We start from the raw sequence: 18,569 nt of genomic DNA on the forward strand, positions 1-18,569 counted from the left end.
TTTCAAAGACCACCAGACTGAGCCAAGATCAAACCTGCCACCTTGAACTCGGAAGGCCAGTGCTCTGCCATCTGAGCTACTCAGCCTGGCATGGGTAGCCTCATCCCTGGCTTTGACAATATCAACGTGACAGAGGTTTGAGTGATGTTGATAATACCACTTGTTATGCACGCAGTCCCTGTGATGAATGGTGTGAAAGTATTTCCCTTCGATTTAATGGCTCCTTCTTTATCCATTCCCTTTTCCAGATTCTCACCGGGTAGGGTCGTATACCAAAGCCCTCCTTACTCCTTACTCGATCTTTCCACCATTCCTCTGCTAGTAGTTTATTGTTATAGACTCCACAACAGAGCTCCATCTCACTCTAGGACATTCCCTAGGCCTCTTTCCAGTCTCTGTATCCATGAATGTTCTCTTTGGTATTCTCTCTCCTGGCATTCTCATCATGTGTTCAAACCATTTTAGCTTTGCTATATCAATCTCTTCTTGAAGTTTACACGCTCCCACGCTTCTCCTTATTTCCTCATTTTGTATTCTATCTCGTCTTGTCTTTCCCTGTATGCTCCTCAAGAACCTCATTTCAGCTGCTTGTATCTGGTTCCTCTTAGTTAATGTCCAGGCTGCTGAAGCATAGGTCAGTATAGGTTTATAATAGGATGAGTATAAAACCTTCTTGCACTTCATGGCACATCTTTGTTCCGTACAGTGTCTCTCACACACTGGTAGAAACTTACAGACTGCTGTATTCTTAAATCAATTTCTCCATCCGAATTTCCATCTTGTGATATCATGCTGCCCAATATTTAAAATTTTTCACTACTTCAAGAGATTAATTTTTTGTTTTTATCACTCGCCTGGATTTTCTCTTGTCTCTTGTCATGATCAGAGTCTTACTGTTCCCAGTACTAATCTTCATTCCAAAATTTATCTCCTCATTCCTAAATCGACTTGTCTCTCTACTTCCTCTGCATTATCTCCTCAAACTACGTCATCACCAAAGAGCATAGACCTCACTTGCTCCCCCATCATCTTCTCCTTGATATTATGTAGAATTCTATCCATGATGATAATGAAGAGTAAGGGAGACACACTTCCCTGTCTTAAGCCTGTCGCAACTCTTCAGTTTGACCCACTTTGGTTCTAACACAGCTTTCACAATTTTGATACAATGATATTACCATCTGCATTGTTTCATTCCCAATCTGTGCCTCTGTCAATATTTTCCATACCAAATTCCTTGGGACACTGTCATATGCCTTTTCAGTATCTAGAAACGTTACTACCACGTCCTTTCCATATTCCCAATACCTTTCCATCATTTGACACAATGTAAATATTGGGTCAAATGTGGACATGCCTCTTCTGAATCCATACTGGCGTTCTGCCAATTTTCCCTCTACTCTGTCTCTGTATACTGTAATGTATACTGTGGTTAGTGAACGTGAATTTAGCGTATTTTGGTTTGACGGGTTTTAATGGAGTTAAATTTCTAGCTAGTTTTAATTTGGTTTTGTTGATGATTTTATTAATTATATCAGTATTAAATCCATTGAATTTCATTTTTCATGGTAGTTGGAGAAAAGGTGGGTTTTCTGTATATTTGGAAGTCGAATTTGTTTGATATTCATGTGATTGATGTCTAGGAAGTTTAAAGAGCTATTGATCTCGTGTTCTTTAGTGAATTTAATGTTGTTATCCAAATTTAAAGAAATGATAATATATCACTGTTATTGATTTGTTTATCTATGATTGCTACGTTATCATCGACATAGCGATGCCAAAGACAGAGTCCGTTGTTGTTATTAATTATTTTACTGTGTTCGAGATTATCTAAGTATATATCAGCTAATATTCCAGATAACGGGTCTCCCATCGCCAAATCTTCCTGTTTGTAAATTTTCTTATTGAAAGTTAAGTAATTATTGTTTAATACGAAAGTGAGTAACCATTCATCAATTTCGATTTTACCTAATGTGCTATGTTTTACCAGATTGTTCTTTATGATGATAGTATTATTGATAGGAATATTTATATATTTATATACATGTTAGTGATGTCGAAAGAACATAAAACGTGGTTTGGTTGCAGATTGAATTTATTTAGAGAATTGCAAAGTTCGATCGAGTTTTTTATGGGGTTGGAATTGTGGAATTTGAATTTTTTTTAGGAATTTGTGTAGGAATTGAGAAGTTTTATTGGTAGGACTATTTATAATATTATATGTCGAATAGGGACCTCCTTTTTATGAATTTTGGGTAATGATCTTATTGTAGGTAATTTTGGGTTCATTATAGTTCATTTCTGATAATCTTGATCATTTAAAATGAAGGTAGAATTTTTAAGAAGGTTCTTTAAATTGCACTGTATTTTGTTTGCTGGGTCTTTGTTAACTATTGTATACGTTTCGTTTGAAAAAAGTTTTGTGTTTTTTTGTATGAAATCCTGCTTGTTCATTATTACTATGGTGTTGCCCTTATCTGCTTTTGTTATTACTACGTTGCTATTATGGATTTTGGATTTCAGGTTTTGAATTTGTTTCAAGACGTAGTGTTTGTTAGATGTTATCTCATTAATCAATGTTGGAAGTTTCTTTTTTACTTCATAATGTACGTAGTTTTGTTTGTCAATCGGAATTTGCTTATTAATATTAGTTTCGGTTTCAGCAATGGCAGTGATTTTGTCCTCTGCTTTTTTGTGATTAGGCCAATTATGTTTAACCTTTACCACTCGTCTGTCGGGTGAGGCCCGACATTACGATATTCCCGTTCCGGTCGCATGTCGGGGGAGACCCGACACGGCATTTTATCGCCCACCGCTCGTCTGCCGTCTCTTAGCCGACAAAATACATGATGTTATACTGTACTGCCATCTTTTGGTTCATTATAGTTCATTTCTGATAATCTTGATCATTTAAAATGAAGGTAGAATTTTTAAGAAGGTTCTTTAAATTGCACTGTATTTTGTTTGCTGGGTCTTTGTTAACTATTGTATACGTTTCGTTTGAAAAAAGTTTAGTGTTTTTTCTATACGTTTCGTTTGAAAAAAGTTTTGTGTTTTTTTCTATGTTATACTGTACTGCCATCTTTTGGTTCCGCGTGGAACTTTGTAGAATCCAGATACTATTCGACAATCAGTCAAAAATCCATTATTTAGATGGCAGTGTAGCCGTCAGCTGTCAAATCACGCACATAGTAAACAAACATGGCCGCCATGTGCTCTTCTAGTCATATATATGTTGTATATGTCAGGCAACACACAAAACCTCAGTATTTTCGCACCTCTGCTCCTAATGAATATATCTAATAGCATTTCACGATGCCTAAAAGTGAACAGACGATGGTCGGTTTGTGTACCGTAACCCAACATGTACCTGATGCTGACGGCTGGCACAATTATAAATCAACAGATTCAGATTTCAAGAAATTGCCGTTTACAGTGGTTTCAGCCTACATACTACCGCGAGGTATGAAAACAGAGACTGAATAGAGTTTTTCAATTGCTTTTTAGCGATAATTTGTACACTAAATTATTAAAGAAACCAATCGGTATGCGATAACGGTAATAATAATAATAAAAATGCAAAATAATTCGTCTTAAATTCCACATATTGCTTTTATTTGCTCCCGTATAGCTTGCTGTAAACGTGCATAGCCTAACTACATCATTTAAAACCAAGTGCTATCTCCCAAATCGTGAAAGATTAATGCAGGTCATATAAGATAAAAATGTACATTTAAAATACGAGTAGTAGAGGCAACACAGAGAACTTTAATTCGAGGGGTAAGGGTTAATGCCCTTATCTAATAGATTCATCTCTTGATTAGAGAAGGTTGTGTTAGATAAGTTAATTGTAGTGGAAATGTTAGTTATATGGGAAGTGGACACTTTATTGGTTATATTTCGGTCAGATGTTTTGAGTTTGTTTTCTTGTTAACAAATTAATTTATGGTTTAGGGTTTTCTGTTTCCTATCTAATATGTATGATAGTTTAAGGTCAGTGTACCTAAAATATGAACTCCATTCAAGTGGAGATCATTTTTGAGAGATAGTCAAATTTGTCCTATATAATAGTAAGTTTAGTAGAGATTTCTTCTTGTATAACAGCTTGATTTCATTTTTTAACCATATGCTGTTTACTATCTTTTGAGTCACATTAGATTTTGAATGGGGAAGACCAAAATACGCTAAATTCACGTTCACTAACCATAGTATACAGTATATCCAATTACCAATCCCTTAACGATGTAAAAATAACCTATACTACAAAAAAAACACTAATCGTAACTTATTCTTTAATCATAACTCTATTAACGTCGCAGATAATCGTTACTCTGGATCAGGTATATACAGATTAAAATGCTCTACATGTAATTTTTCTTATGTTGGCCAAACTGGCCGCAGCTTTTTAACCAGATATGCCGAACATTACAATGCACTAAGACACAACAAATTCTCTGCAATGGTCAACCACATGAGGGACACAGGGCATAAATTCACTACAATAGAACAGGACCTTCATATCCTCAAAAGAATCGAAAAAAGTAAACTCATGACAATACGAAAATTGATTCATATTCCTCGGCCAGCACTTTAACAAAAATAAGAATTTAAACAATGTCATTGATAAAAAGAGCCCCTTGCACGAACAGATTTTTTTATTATTACTAGAATCAATTTCCCTCACCAATGTATTCTTAAAAATTTTCAACCTTAAATTAATAAGCACTCCCACCTCCTCTATAACTAATACGCTCCCCTCCCTTCCCCTCACCGCTAGTACCTCCCATTCAAATACAACTAATAGACCTATAGCTACACTCACTCTAATATCGCTCCCTCCAACGGCATCCCACCGCTACAATACGTGCAGCAATACACTTTCTTCTTTCGTCCCCACCAACAGCAGCTCCCCTCCAAGTACTACAAACAAGCCCATAGTCACGCCTTCGGAAACAGATTCCCCTCCATTTCAAACCTACAGCTATAACACACGTAGTAAGAGCTCGACAGTCGTCAATGACTTTTAGCTCATAACATAACAAGTTATCCTCACCATCGTCAAATGGTAAGTGCACACGATTTTCACCCAAAAGTTTTATTACGATTTTTTCATACAATTAACACCACGCTTTTGATTCCCTTTACAGATTTTACTTCTGATCCAACATTCAACACATTAGCTACATTCTACTGTCACATTGCCACCAACTCATATTCTCAACAACATTGTAACATCATATCAAATGAGATGGCCCATAGAGATTCAATATAAACATTGTATATTAACCTTCAACGACAACCTCAAACTTCTTCATCAAAGTGAACTACAACATCACCATATGCTATTGACTGTTGACTTTTAACTTATGTAAACAAATTATCACACGTCACTTGACCATATCTCAATTTTATTTTATTCAACATTATGTTTTATAAATATGATTCCAATTGTCATTTTCATTATTTTCTAGTTCCAACCGCTAGTCAGTCAACATCATTTTACAGCAATTTTACCACTTGTCTATAACAAACTGTTAGTTTATTCATTTTACTCGTATCAAGAGTTTATTAATGTTACTACTGTAAATACTTTCCCCAATTATAAACTTCTCACTTATAGCTTTGTCTGTAAAACCAACATTGTACTAGTCTTTTACCATAATATAAATTTTCTTTCAAGTCTCTTCAAGGCTTTTTATAAATTAGTTTTATCTTATTTATATGTAAATCAGGTGCCGCTACAAAATGAAGAGATGCCTCGTCCCAGCTACATCGCTCTGACTCTATAGTTACCGTATGCATTCTAATCTCTCCACTGCAGTTCATAGCATAAGCGTCTCCATTCTATTTCACTAGACCAGCAACAAAAAACTGTAACTTTGTGCTGAGGTCCTTCATACATACATTCATTCACGAAATATCAATTCAAGTCTCACCGGCATCTCACACCGATGTTTTCACACATCATTCCAAGCTACAAGAAGTCAACTAAGAAAAAGCAAAGGATTCAACCTCCAACATATTCCCAGTAATACATTTACCTACAAATAACTGCCATCATTGTTGCCATTCAAATGCACTGTTTACCCAATGACACCCATTGAGTCTCCGTCCACGCTGACCAGTTCACCGTACCGAACCCGGTGCTTCAACCAGACAACTTTCTGTTTGAGGCCTATAGAACCTCATTTGGCTATGGAATGTTTTCCCTGCCCCCTGTGATTATTAACTAAGATTAAACCACTCTGCATATTTCTGATATGTCAATGCTACAATCATCTTCCAGCGATTAAAGCAACGGGACGCACTTGGTAATATACTTTTTTTATATCCTTGCTCACCAAGCTGCTCTCTTGTAAATATGTTTATAAACTGTAAATTCTCAACTGTTCAATTGGATAATGTAAATTTACTGTATAGTTACCAACCATTGGCAGTAATTTTTGTTAAAAACATTGACGTTGAGCACTATACCCTTTCCCCCCGAACTTTATAATTTCTTATGAGTGCATCAATTATTCTTCAGAGCACCACTGCTGAACTCTGCTATAATTACCCAGTAATTTTAAGCATTGGTGCCGACTTCTTATTCTTTAAACTTATATTGTTTAACCATCACCATTGTACAAGAATTTCTTGTACTTAATTTTCCCAGTGTAATGTGTATTAATTTGTGCAGGTTAAATACTAATCAGGTACCTGATTTTTGCCTTGAGGAGGTAATTTGACTGATGATGCCCTCAATGAAGGGCGAAACATGTCTCAAGCGGAATTAAGAATAAATTCCTAAATGTAAAATTTATATGTATTGAATAGGTGACAAAATAAACCATTTAGCATCCTACACACATATCAATGTATTTCAACAAAGTCAAGATTTATTGTATTGATTAGGTGGACAAATTAATAAATTAACTTATTGTTATTATTTCAATCAATTATCATCAGTACAGATCAAAAATGACATTTATCTTGTAAAACCATGACCCATGGCGGCGTAAGCCAATCACACACAAGTTCAACTGACGGCCTGTTTATTTTGCCTGCTGGCATTAGCTCGTGCTCCCCTCCTGCCATCCATTCGGCATACAATTTACGTATGTTGTCCTTGAAGGGCTTGTTGACGGAATTATCTAAGGGCTGTAGACAATGTGCGAGTCCACTAGGAAGTGCAACGAGATTGGTTTTCATTTCCTGAAGAAATTTTTTTGTGTCTTCCACCAAGTGTTCGTGGAAACTGTCCCACACTAGCATTGCTACTTGTCGAAGCAGTGCCCCTGGCTGTTGCTCTTCACACTTTACGGATCCAGTTTTCGGCAAGAGCTGTATCCATCCATCTTTTCTCTTGAACCCGTACATGAATGCTTTTAGGAAACTTTGCTTTAGGCACTGTTTTTCTTTTGAAAATAACGTACGGTAGTAATTTTCTTCCATCTGCCACTATTGCTAGCATGACAGTGCAACGCTATTTTTCACACCCAGTTGTACATACAGGCAGACTAGATTCTCCCTTCTTGTTGATGGTAGTGTTGCATTGCATGTCGAAGTTTATTGGGGTTTGATCTGCATTGCCAATTTGAGATAAGAGGTAATTGTTTTTCTTCCGCATTGCTATCACATGAATGCAGAAATATTTAAAATATATTTGAATCAGCCTTGTCAATACACTTATTAATGAAAGAAAAATATTTATTCAACCAAACATGTTTCAGGCATTCAACCATTTCCTTCATCAGTGGTCGGTTTAAAGAATAAAAACCATAACACAATCTTTTGTTTTTACAATTCAAAGAAGTATTGTCATCTTCGCCACAAGACCTGTTTGTGTCGGTGCGACGTAAAGCAACTAGCAAAAAAAAAAAAAAAAAAAGTATTGTCCTAATATACCATATCAATGAGTAAAGAAAACTTATGAAATATTATAAAAATGATCAATACGTAAAATCTTGTTGTACTGAATGAGAATACTATATAAATTTACGATCTCCAAGTTTTTCTTCTTTTTGTTCCTTAAACGATCATATGCTAGTCTATATAGTGGGTTATCTTCCGCACTTCTCTCGTTTAAACTTGATTCAGAATTATTTTTTGTGTGTAAGATAAATTTTCAAACTTTCCAAAACAGTAATTCATTTTCCCTTTTTGGCCGAATGCAATAATTTCATGTTGTTAGAAATGTCTGTGAATTTATGATTCTTTTCAACCATATGTTCTCCCATTGCTGAATATCTTTTATGTTTGACTGCATTAACATGTTCTTTGTACATTATAGCCAAACTTCTTCCAGACTGTCCTATGTATCGTTGTTTATATGTTTGGCATGTTAATTTGTAAATTCGTGATTTATTAAATATACATTTATTCTCTATCTTATCTGAATTGAAAATTATCTTATTAGTATTATCCGTTTTGTATGCGACATTGAAGTTCTTTTTCCTGAAAATTTTAGCCAGTTGATAAGAGTGCTTAGTTTGAAAATTTAGAACTGCAGATATCTTTTTCTCCTTTTGCTCTTTAATTAAAGTTGTTTTTCATTCATTTTTCACTTTATTTATCATTCTATTAATAAATCTTTTGGAATATCCGTTGCTACGAGTGATTTGATGGATTATATTTATCTCTCTATTATAATTCTTCTTAGACATAGCTATGTTCATAGCTCTATTTAATTAAACTGTGAAATGTTGCCTTTTTATGTTGACCCAGATGATTGGAGTCGTTTCTGATAATAGTATCTGTTTGAGTAGCTTTTCTGAAAATTTGAAAATCGAAATGACCAGAATTTCTAGTAATTGTTAAATCTAAATAATTTAAAGTCCTATCATTTTCAGATTCCATCGTAAAATGCACTTGTTTATCCAAAGTATTTAAATACTCTAATATACCATCAGGTTTAACCTTCTGTTCATTGATAATAACAAATATATCATTGAAATATCTCAACCGTGTAATCAATCCATCTATTTTATCCCCTGTTTTATCATATTCCATGTAATCCATGAATATAGGCATAGATATCAAGGATAATTTAATAAAAAACCACCTATTCAATACTTTCCACGTTTAATGTGGTTATTATCTACATGATTTTATGTAGACTTATTTGGTCAGGTACATGTTTCACCCATTATTTTGGGCATCTTCAGCCTGTAAACAACCTTTAGGTCAAGGTTTGGGACCTTTTTAACCAATATAAACATACCAATATATACACTATATACAACATATACATTATATACAATATATACAAACATAAGTCAATACAGTAAAGTTTTTTGGTCCTAATCTATCTAATATGGAAAATGTCCAAAACTAAAATGGATCTTCTTTTCGGTGAAGAGGATTGCATATCGGGGTTTATGTGACCCCTATATCATATTAAGTTCTTGACGTATCGTGTCTGGTGACAGGATGTGTCGTCAACAATAAGTGGAGATTTGAACTGATTGTAGGTTGGTCAAGATTGAAAATATAAATTTAAATTAAATGTGTTTTTAACTTGGCAGTTCTATTCTGGTTAACTTAAAATGTTCAAAACTAAAAATAAAATGAAACGGATCTTCTTTTTTCTTGAGAAGGGGTGATATTAAAACTGGAGCTTGTTTGACCCACGATTTTCATTTTCATGTTCTTGACGTAACTAATATTTAAATGTGTTGTCGTGCACAAGTGGAGATTCAAAAGCCGATTGTTGTAGGTAGACTGGTCAAAAACGTTGTGAATGAAACTGTTAGCGTCTTGACTTTGGGTCTCATGTAACGTCAAGGAATTGACAAGGGTACAATATTTAGCTGTTTCATAGTTTTAGGCTGCTGCTTATTTGGGAAGAAACATCCTAGACACTTGATACAGTCTTGTGTGAAAATTGTTCCCGTTGATGTGTTGCTTGGTCTTTGGGAGGGATCTTAAGAATATCTTTAATGAAGTAGAAAAATAATTTTGAATTAAAAAATTTTTGAGCACGCGTTGTGATAAAGTGTATTAAATTAACACCTCTTAACTGTAAAATGACTTACTTGTTCAGTTAATACTAGATGGATCTGTCTGTTCCGGCAGCGCCTGTCTTGTCACCATTTCTACTCCTGGTGTTGTACTGGTGCGGTAATGGAGGGGCGGGGCATGGAGGGAGAGTGGGGGTAGGCTGGTCTATGGGCGTGTGTGCTGTTGCTGGAGGGGAGTTTCTAGAAGCAATATGGGCGGGTTTAACTTTTGGCATGATGGATGAAGCATTTGAGTGTGGAGATTTAAATAATTGAGGGATTTTGTTTTGATCTGAATTCACGATATTAATTAATCTAGGTGTTAATTCGTACGAAGGATTTTTAATTTCATTGACGTCATTGAGATTTTCATTTTTATTGTAGGTTTGGTCTAAAAAGATGTGTAGGTTTTCCAGTTCATTCATTAATTTCCCTTTACCTATGCTTCTAATGATGGTAAGATCTTTCTCTATGGATGTAAAGTGATGGCCCGTTTCTCTCATGTTGGCTCATCGCTGAGTATTTATTGTGTTTTTGAGCGTTATAATGTTCCAGATATCTCATGTTAAAGCTGCGGCCAGTCTGTCCGATATAAGAAAAACCACATTGTGTACATGTTAGTTTATATATGCCAGACCTTGAATAATGGTTGCTATTGTGATTGACCTTGTTGTGGTTAAAAAATATGTTTCGATTAGTGTTAACTGTCCTGAAGGCTATATTGATATTGTGCTTCTTTAAAGTATTTGCGATCTGATGGACGGCTGGGTTGTTATATGTAAATGTGGCGAAACTAGTTTTTTTTAGGTTTTTCTGGGATGAGGTTAGTGGACAATTTAATTTTGATTTTATTAATCAAACGGTTGACCATATCTATTTTAAACCCGTTGAGTTGAGCAAGATTCCTTATGTACTTCAGTTCAATTTTTAAATTGTTGGGAGAAAGAGGAATTTTTAAAGCTATATAAATTAAATTATAGAAAGAGGCTTGTTTTTGGGACTTGGGGTGTAGGGATGAATTCATAATAGTTAAGGGAGAGTGCGTAGGTTTCCTGTATATTCGAAAATCGAAGGTATTATGTCCGCGTGTAATAGTTAAGTCCAAAAAGTTTAATGAGTTTCTAACCTCATCCTCTTTAGTAAACTTAACATTGGGGTCAATTTTGTTTAGGGACTCCAAGATCTCGTCACTATTAGTGACATTTTTGTCGAAAATTATGAAGGTATCGTCTACAAATCTCAGCCATAAACATACTTGTAATCCATGAATATGTTTGCTAAAATACCTGAAGCCGGCAAACCCATAGCTAGGCCTTTACACTGTTTGCAAATTTTGTTGTCAAAAACAAAATAGTTATTTTCCAAAGTAAATTCTAGTAATGTTAAAAGTTCTTCAATTTCCACCTTACTTAATATGCTGTGTTGCATTAAATTTTTCTTACTATTTTTATAGTATCTACAATAGGAATGTTGGAGTACATATCTTTGATATCCAAACATGTATCGTGTAGTAGTCTGTTAGCTCAATGTTTTATCTTGAAAACTAATATTACTAGCACTATTAACCTTTACCACTCGTCTGTCGGGTGAGGCCCGACATTACGATATTCCCGTTCCGGTCGCATGTCGGGGGAGACCCGACACGGCATTTTATCGCCCACTGCTCGTCTGCCGTCTCTTAGCCGACAAAATACACGATGTTATACTGTACTGCCATATTTTGGTTCCGCGTGGAACTTTGTAGAATCCAGATACTATTCGACAATCAGTCAAAAATCCATTATTTAGATGGCAGTGTAGCCGTCAGCTGTCAAATCACGCACATAGTAAACAAACATGGCCGCCATGTGCTCTTCTAGTCATATATATGTTGTATATGTCAGGCAACACACAAAACCTCAGTATTTTCGCACCTCTGCTCCTAATGAATATATCTAATAGCATTTCACGATGCCTAAAAGTGAACAGACGATGGTCGGTTTGTGTACCGTAACCCAACATGTACCTGAAGCTGACGGCTGGCACAATTATAAATCAACAGATTCAGATTTCAAGAAATTGCCGTTTACAGTGGTTTCAGCCTACACACTACCGCGAGGTATGAAAACAGAGACTGAATAAGAGTTTTTCAATTGCTTTTTAGCGATAATTTGTACACTAAATTATTAAAGAAACCAATCGGTATGCGATAACGGTAATAATAATAATAATAATAATAATGCAAAATAATTCGTCTTTAATTCCACATATTGCTTTTATTTGCTCCCGTATAGCTTGCTGTAAACGTGCATAGCCTAACTACATCATTTAAAACCAAGTGCTATCTCCCAAATCGTGAAAGATTAATGCAGGTCATATAAGATAAAAATGTACATTTAAAATACGAGAAGTAGAGGCAACACAGAGAACTTTAATTCGAGGGGTAAGGGTTAATGCCCTTATCTAATAGATTCATCTCTTGATTAGAGAAGGTTGTGTTAGATAGGTTAATTGTAGTGGAAATGTTAGTTATATGGGAAGCTGCTAGGATCTTGGAACCTGGAAAGGAAAATCCGCGAGGCTATCGAAATCAAGAAACATCCGAATAACATAAATTTAGAAGAAGGATACAAAATCAGTAATTCTTGGATGCCCATCATTCATAGTTTAAGACATACAGACCACAACATAAACACACGGGCCGCAACCCCATTACATAACAGTGCGGGCAAGCCCCCACTACCTGGCTGTGACATAAACTTTCCAGAAGCCTCGCGAGACAGCCAGGGCTTACGTCAGCCAGATAGGCTAGGATATAAAAGGCCAAGATCAAGGCCACTCTAGTAGTGTAATTTCTGCCTGGGAGACTGATTACCTCGGATCGAGTAGGGGTATTTCAGTCGCCTTGACAAAGAATACTGCAATGTATTCGAAACATCGGCAAACTGTACGTGATATGCGTATAAGTACAACACGGTTCAACCCGGAAAATAAATTAAATAGTGTCCTAACAATCTTATCATCGGATTCCAAGATACGATTTTCACGAATAAGAAGTTCTTCAGAGTCAGAATTAAATTCTTCTTCACGCAGTGAGTTGTCTTTTGACTCGGTACAGATGTCATCATTGTCATTTTTACTTGAATTCTCGTTTCGGGTGTCTTTAATGTTCTTTGAGGGACAGTTCCCGTCGGTGCCACTACAGCTAGGAATCTCATCTACAGTGTCAAAATCTGAAGCTGTCATACCTCTTCCAGGTGGCACATCTATACATCTTCCCTTTCTTCACCCATTATTTGTTCCCTTACCCCCATTGAGATTCAGGTGCTCAATGAAACTTACTTACAGCTTGTTTCACAGCATCACCTTCTACATCCATTGCCCTGTTAAACATGTGCTTCAGCACTTCTTCCTGGCTTAGAGGGCAAATACTACATTTCCTGCATCAAGAACGTAGATTATTCAGACCATTTTCAACTAGTTCTCAAATAGATCTTAACAAGAGATGGGCATTCTTGCTTCAGTACAGTGGAACATCGTTTTCACACTCCACATTACTAAAAAAGGCAATTTTAGAACACTGGGGTTACTTTGTGGCAGAGTCATTGTTGTCACTTCTCCTCTTTTTTTATTTTAACATAAATAATTGAAAGAAAGCTCAAAGCGTCATGAGAATCGTGCATTTTTATCAGGAAACATGAAATTAAGATTTCCACTAACTTTGATGTGTTTACCTCATTAACGTTTTCTGTCGCCGACAAAAGTTTCCCGCTATTCACAAAATCACGTGCTCAGTACACTACACCAAAAGGCTCTCTGTTGCCAACAATCCAACACTTAGGACATTATCATTGTACACTCAGGTAGCAGCATTATTGAGGAGTGAAAACATAGTGTTCATTGTCAGACCATCGATGCATATCCCGTGAAATATGAAATTATTATTTGGTGCGCACCTGTCACAAAGCAACCCCTGCAGTCACAAAGTAACCCCGGTTTACGTTATTATTATTATTATTATTATTATTATTATTATTATTATTATTATTATTATTTATGTTAAAGAAGAGAGAAACTAAATACATGTACAGATCTGTACCTGGGAGCGAAACCAACATAAGTCACATTTTAGCCGTTTTACAGGAAAGAGGAGAAATGTCAGTTGAAGAGTATTTTTGCTGCATTATGGCTTAGGCAATAAATGTTCATCATTATTCTTGATATATTTTGTGTAATTTTGATCGCTAAACTTTCACTAATATAATTTACACTTAAAATGGTTAATTATTATTTTATGGCCATAAAAGTAAAATGACTGTGGACTTAAATTTATACAGCTCTAAGTTTAATAAAATGTGACTTAAGTTGATTTAGCTCCCAGGTACAGATATTACCTTTGATACTGTGTTCCTTTCTGTCTTAGTTACACTTGGATACTGGAGAAATTTTCAGCCCTTGTGTAAAATCTGTGTTTATAAGGTCGATTCTTTTCTTAATGGCAAATATCCATAAATGGTTGTCATCATTGTTGTAGATACTCACCGGGACCGCAAGGCGCAGCTGGGTATCGTCCTCCAACCCCCTCACAACAGGCTCAAGTTCCACAGACGTACCCTCAAGACTTTAGCGTACCTCAGGGTGCCTATGCATATCCAGGCATGCCTCAGCAGCCAAGTGGCAATCCTTACAGCAGCAAAGGGTCGGGTTTTAACCGACCTCCGACTCAGCCTGCCTATCAGTAGATAGTGTGCCAACTGCTCGCTCGGCAAGACGTGTCTTACATACGAAATGGCAAGAACTTAAGTCCACATCATAACATGTATGCTCATCAGTGTAAGAAGCTGGAGTGAGCTAAGAGCTGCCTATTCTTTATCTCTTCAATTTTATAGTAAAATGAGAATGATTATATTATATTTCTCTGAATTCAAGACTATATTTTAACAAATAGTTATCGTGCATTTCTGTAGAATTTTCACAGATTGGCTCCAATTGAAACTGGTGCCAAATGCTTCAGTGTACATAAGTTATATATTTTATCATGTTTGTTGCCTATGAGTCAAATGCGTGCAGGAGTAAATGCAAGGCCTTTTCAAAAAAGTTACTGAACTTTGGAAATGTTTCCTGAAGGGGCTTACCTGCAGCCTAGTGAGCTTTGAATCCTTTGAAGTACTTCTAATACAGTGCTCCCAATGCTGTTCCCAGTTATTCCTGATGAGGGATCATACTCAGTTCTGCCTGCAGTTTCTTCAGTTGATTGAAATTACAATTAATAAATTTTGTTTTTGACAAAAAAAAAATCTGAAGGGGCTCTTATGTGGAAGTATTGACAGAAACAGTAATCATTTCAGGGTGAATTTCACTTTGGGGAATAGAAAAGAGTCTGCTGGGACTAGGTCAAGTGATTAGGCTCATCATAAAAAATTCATGAATCAACAAGCAATGCCAGAGTTTGTGCATTGTCAGGATGGAGGATCCTGGAGCTGTTTATCCACAAGTCTGGTTTGTTTCTCTTGACGTTTTCTCTCAAATATCTCAAGACTCTGATGTAATACAAATGGTTCATCATTTGATCTTCTGGTAGGAATTCATCGTGCAGAACACTAGTGATATCAAAAAGTATCAACACTTTTGCCGTCAACCTAACCTGCCTTACTTTCTTTGATCGTGGTGAATTTCTTCAGCACCGCAGTGCTGATTGTATTTTCGTCTTAATCTCTTGGTATGTATGTCTCAGTAAATGTCTTTCTTAGTTTTAAGCAGAAGCGAATGATGGTAGGCAGCTCATAGTGTTCAGACATCTCGATAATCGCAACAGATACTTTCAAACTGTTACTGATCGCTAACTAATTATTTCAGAAATGAGATGCAAATGACTACTTACTTAGGAAGGATACCACTATAAGTACTACTTCCAGGAAACCACGAAGACTTCGTTTTTCTATGGTATTTTCAAAGTTCAGTTGTATCTTGAGTAGGCCTTGTGATTCAGTCTCAAATGTTATTTAAACAATTACATTGGGCTGAAAAGCACAGAAGTTTCAGTTCTGTAACTAAAACTGTTCTTGGTAATGTTATAATGCGAATTTTAATCTTTGTGTTGTAGATAATGGAGAGAAATTGAATTATTGCTGTATAGTCTCAAGGTTCCAAACATACACTGTTACAAAAGGGAAATTACCAGCTGAAAAGTCTTGTTTCTTATGAATACAAGGGCTGTTTCTTTATTAATAGCAACTGTTAACAATTACATCCGATACAAAAGACGTATCTCGATGAAACATATTCTGTTCCCTATCGTAGTGCCCAGCGTAGGATAGGACCCGTTGTCAGCGATGTGGAAGCCGTTAGTATCTCTGTAGCAATGTGCTTTCTCTGGATGGTCGAAGGGAGCAGTTTGATGCCTGCAGAACTTCTGGAACAGTTCAAAAGCAGATGCCACAGTGTGGTTCCTTCATCTTTGGTATCAAATCAGAATCGCAAGGGCATATGTCTGCGAAATATGGGAGATGGTGGAGCAGTTCCGATCCTGATTGAACGTATAAAATAGCGTATGGCTTTCAGTGGCGGGTGATCCCAGGATGGGTTCGGCTTGCCAGGTCTTTTGATTTAACCCCGTAGGCGACCTGCACGTTGTGATGAGGATGAAATGATGATGAAGACAACATATACACCCAGCCTCCGTGCCAGGGAAATTAACCAATGATGGTTAAAATTCCTGACCTTGCCAGGAATCGAACCCGGGACCCCTGTGACCAAAGGCCAGCACACTAACCATTTAGCCATGGAGCCGGGCGATTGAACATAAAAATTAACCATTGCTTGTGCGCTGCTGGTCACAGGTGATGTTCCAAAAATGAACAGTAATACTGTGCACTCACGGTCTGTCTTTCGGTTATGATATGATTTAAGATAACACCATCAGTTTCCAGAGAGAGAATACGACAAGCACAATGGCAGGTCATTTTGACTTTTTGTAGGGACGCATAATAATGGCATTTGTTCAATTTACTTTTCAATTTGGACTCATATGATCAGGCACATGTGTCTTCCATCGTTATGATAAGGCATAGGAAAACATCATCTTTGCACTCAGTGTTGTGCCAGGTGGGTTTTGTACAGCAATTTAATGTTCCCATTTCTGCGATTCCATGGTGCAAAACCCATCACGTTGCAGTTTATCTCATCCCAAGGCTCTCTGTCAGGATATGAAGCACAGTCTTAGGGGCTCTGTGTGCCTCTTGGGCTAACTTGTGAATCATTATAAACTATAAACTTCATAATTTTCTGGGTTGTATCCGTTCTCAGCAACCCATCAGCAAGCTACGCATAGTTGTCACTAATACCAGGGCAACCCAGTTGGGGAATCTCAGCCACACGCTATTGCCCATCATTGAAGGCTTTGTTGCACGTAGCCACTGCTCTGTAAGGCAACGCCAAATCCCAGCATGCCTCTATGAAGAACCTTCCTGCCAATTTCAATCTAGCTGCATTGTCCCTGTTTTAGAACATCTCTGATACTAACAGTTTTCTTACAGGCACAGTGCAGGCGCGGAGCGTTAGATGGACTAGTCTATGTACTCTGAACTAGGTTGGGTACCACCTTAACATGGGTATATGCGAGAGACACTCGTTTCATTTCCTGGTGAGCATACAGCATTGTTGCACTAATAAAGGAACGGCCTTTGTTATATTAACCCTTTTATGTCACGAGTGCCCTGCACTGTTGGTATCCTTGTTTCCTATCCTTCATTTTTGATTCAAAATTGCTGATGTACAGGTGAGTCAGCTAAACTGTTCACCTCAAATAACTTGTAAAGAAGTTATACTTTTGTTAATATTAACATATTAACTGTCATAGGGGTCCGATCAGACTGGCAGCATATGTATTCATGACTAACTACGCTAGTCTTAGTGGGCCGGCAACAGATGGTTGCTAGAAAATTACAAATAGATCTCCTATACCAACTGAACACATTTTAGTGTGGAAATGATGAGGAACCGCGGTGTTTTGAGAAACTCGCAATAAGCCAGTTACATAATAGTGTCGCCTAATTAGTTAGTCTTCACAGCGTAGAATACCTGCAAAATGAAGCAATTTGTGATGTTTATTGGCCCAGTTGGATTGGCGTAAATAATGACAAAGGTTATATCGAGAATTGGAACAAATTTGACAGTCGAAAACCATACCAGTAGGATTTGTATGCATTCGAAGATGAAAAATTAACTAAATTTATCATCGTCATCCATTTCCCTCATCCATCTCCTGCCAAGTTGGGATGTTTATGGCACCTTTCCATCTTCCTCTATCTAACCACCATTGTTCTGCTTTAAATATGTTCCAATCTAGGTTTCTCCTAACTGTACTATTCTTGATAATTTCAACCATCTTAGTCTGGGTCGTCTCCTTGCCCTCCCTTCTCCTATCTGGGTTTCCATCATCTGCTTCCTTCCCTGCTTCCAAACCATCGAAGTTTATCCCTCTCCATTCTGTCAAAGCTTTTCCACTCCGATTTCCTTCCTAACGTCCACATTTCTTACTCTGTTTTTCTTAGTCTTTCCTATCATACTTATTAAAAATTTAATTTCACTGTCATGGATTTTATTCTCCCA

The 18,569-nt window shown here is 36.7% G+C and overlaps 2 protein-coding genes across 2 annotated transcripts in view; one reads left to right on the forward strand and one right to left on the reverse strand.

Moving 5' to 3' along the window:
* Positions 1 to 16,133, forward strand: part of LOC136882000 (protein TFG) — a 52,156-nt gene extending 36,023 nt beyond the window's left edge. Inside the window, exon 8 of the mRNA XM_067154483.2 lies at positions 14,494 to 16,133. Within this exon, the coding sequence (XP_067010584.2) occupies positions 14,494 to 14,701 (208 nt within the window). The 3' untranslated portion in view covers positions 14,702 to 16,133. The remainder of the gene's footprint in view (positions 1 to 14,493) is intronic.
* Positions 1 to 18,569, reverse strand: part of LOC136882002 (HIG1 domain family member 1A, mitochondrial) — a 154,865-nt gene that overhangs the window by 107,456 nt on the left and 28,840 nt on the right. The window lies entirely within an intron of this gene.

This window comes from Anabrus simplex, chromosome 10 (assembly GCF_040414725.1).
Source record: "Anabrus simplex isolate iqAnaSimp1 chromosome 10, ASM4041472v1, whole genome shotgun sequence".
Classification (NCBI taxonomy): domain Eukaryota; kingdom Metazoa; phylum Arthropoda; class Insecta; order Orthoptera; family Tettigoniidae; genus Anabrus; species Anabrus simplex.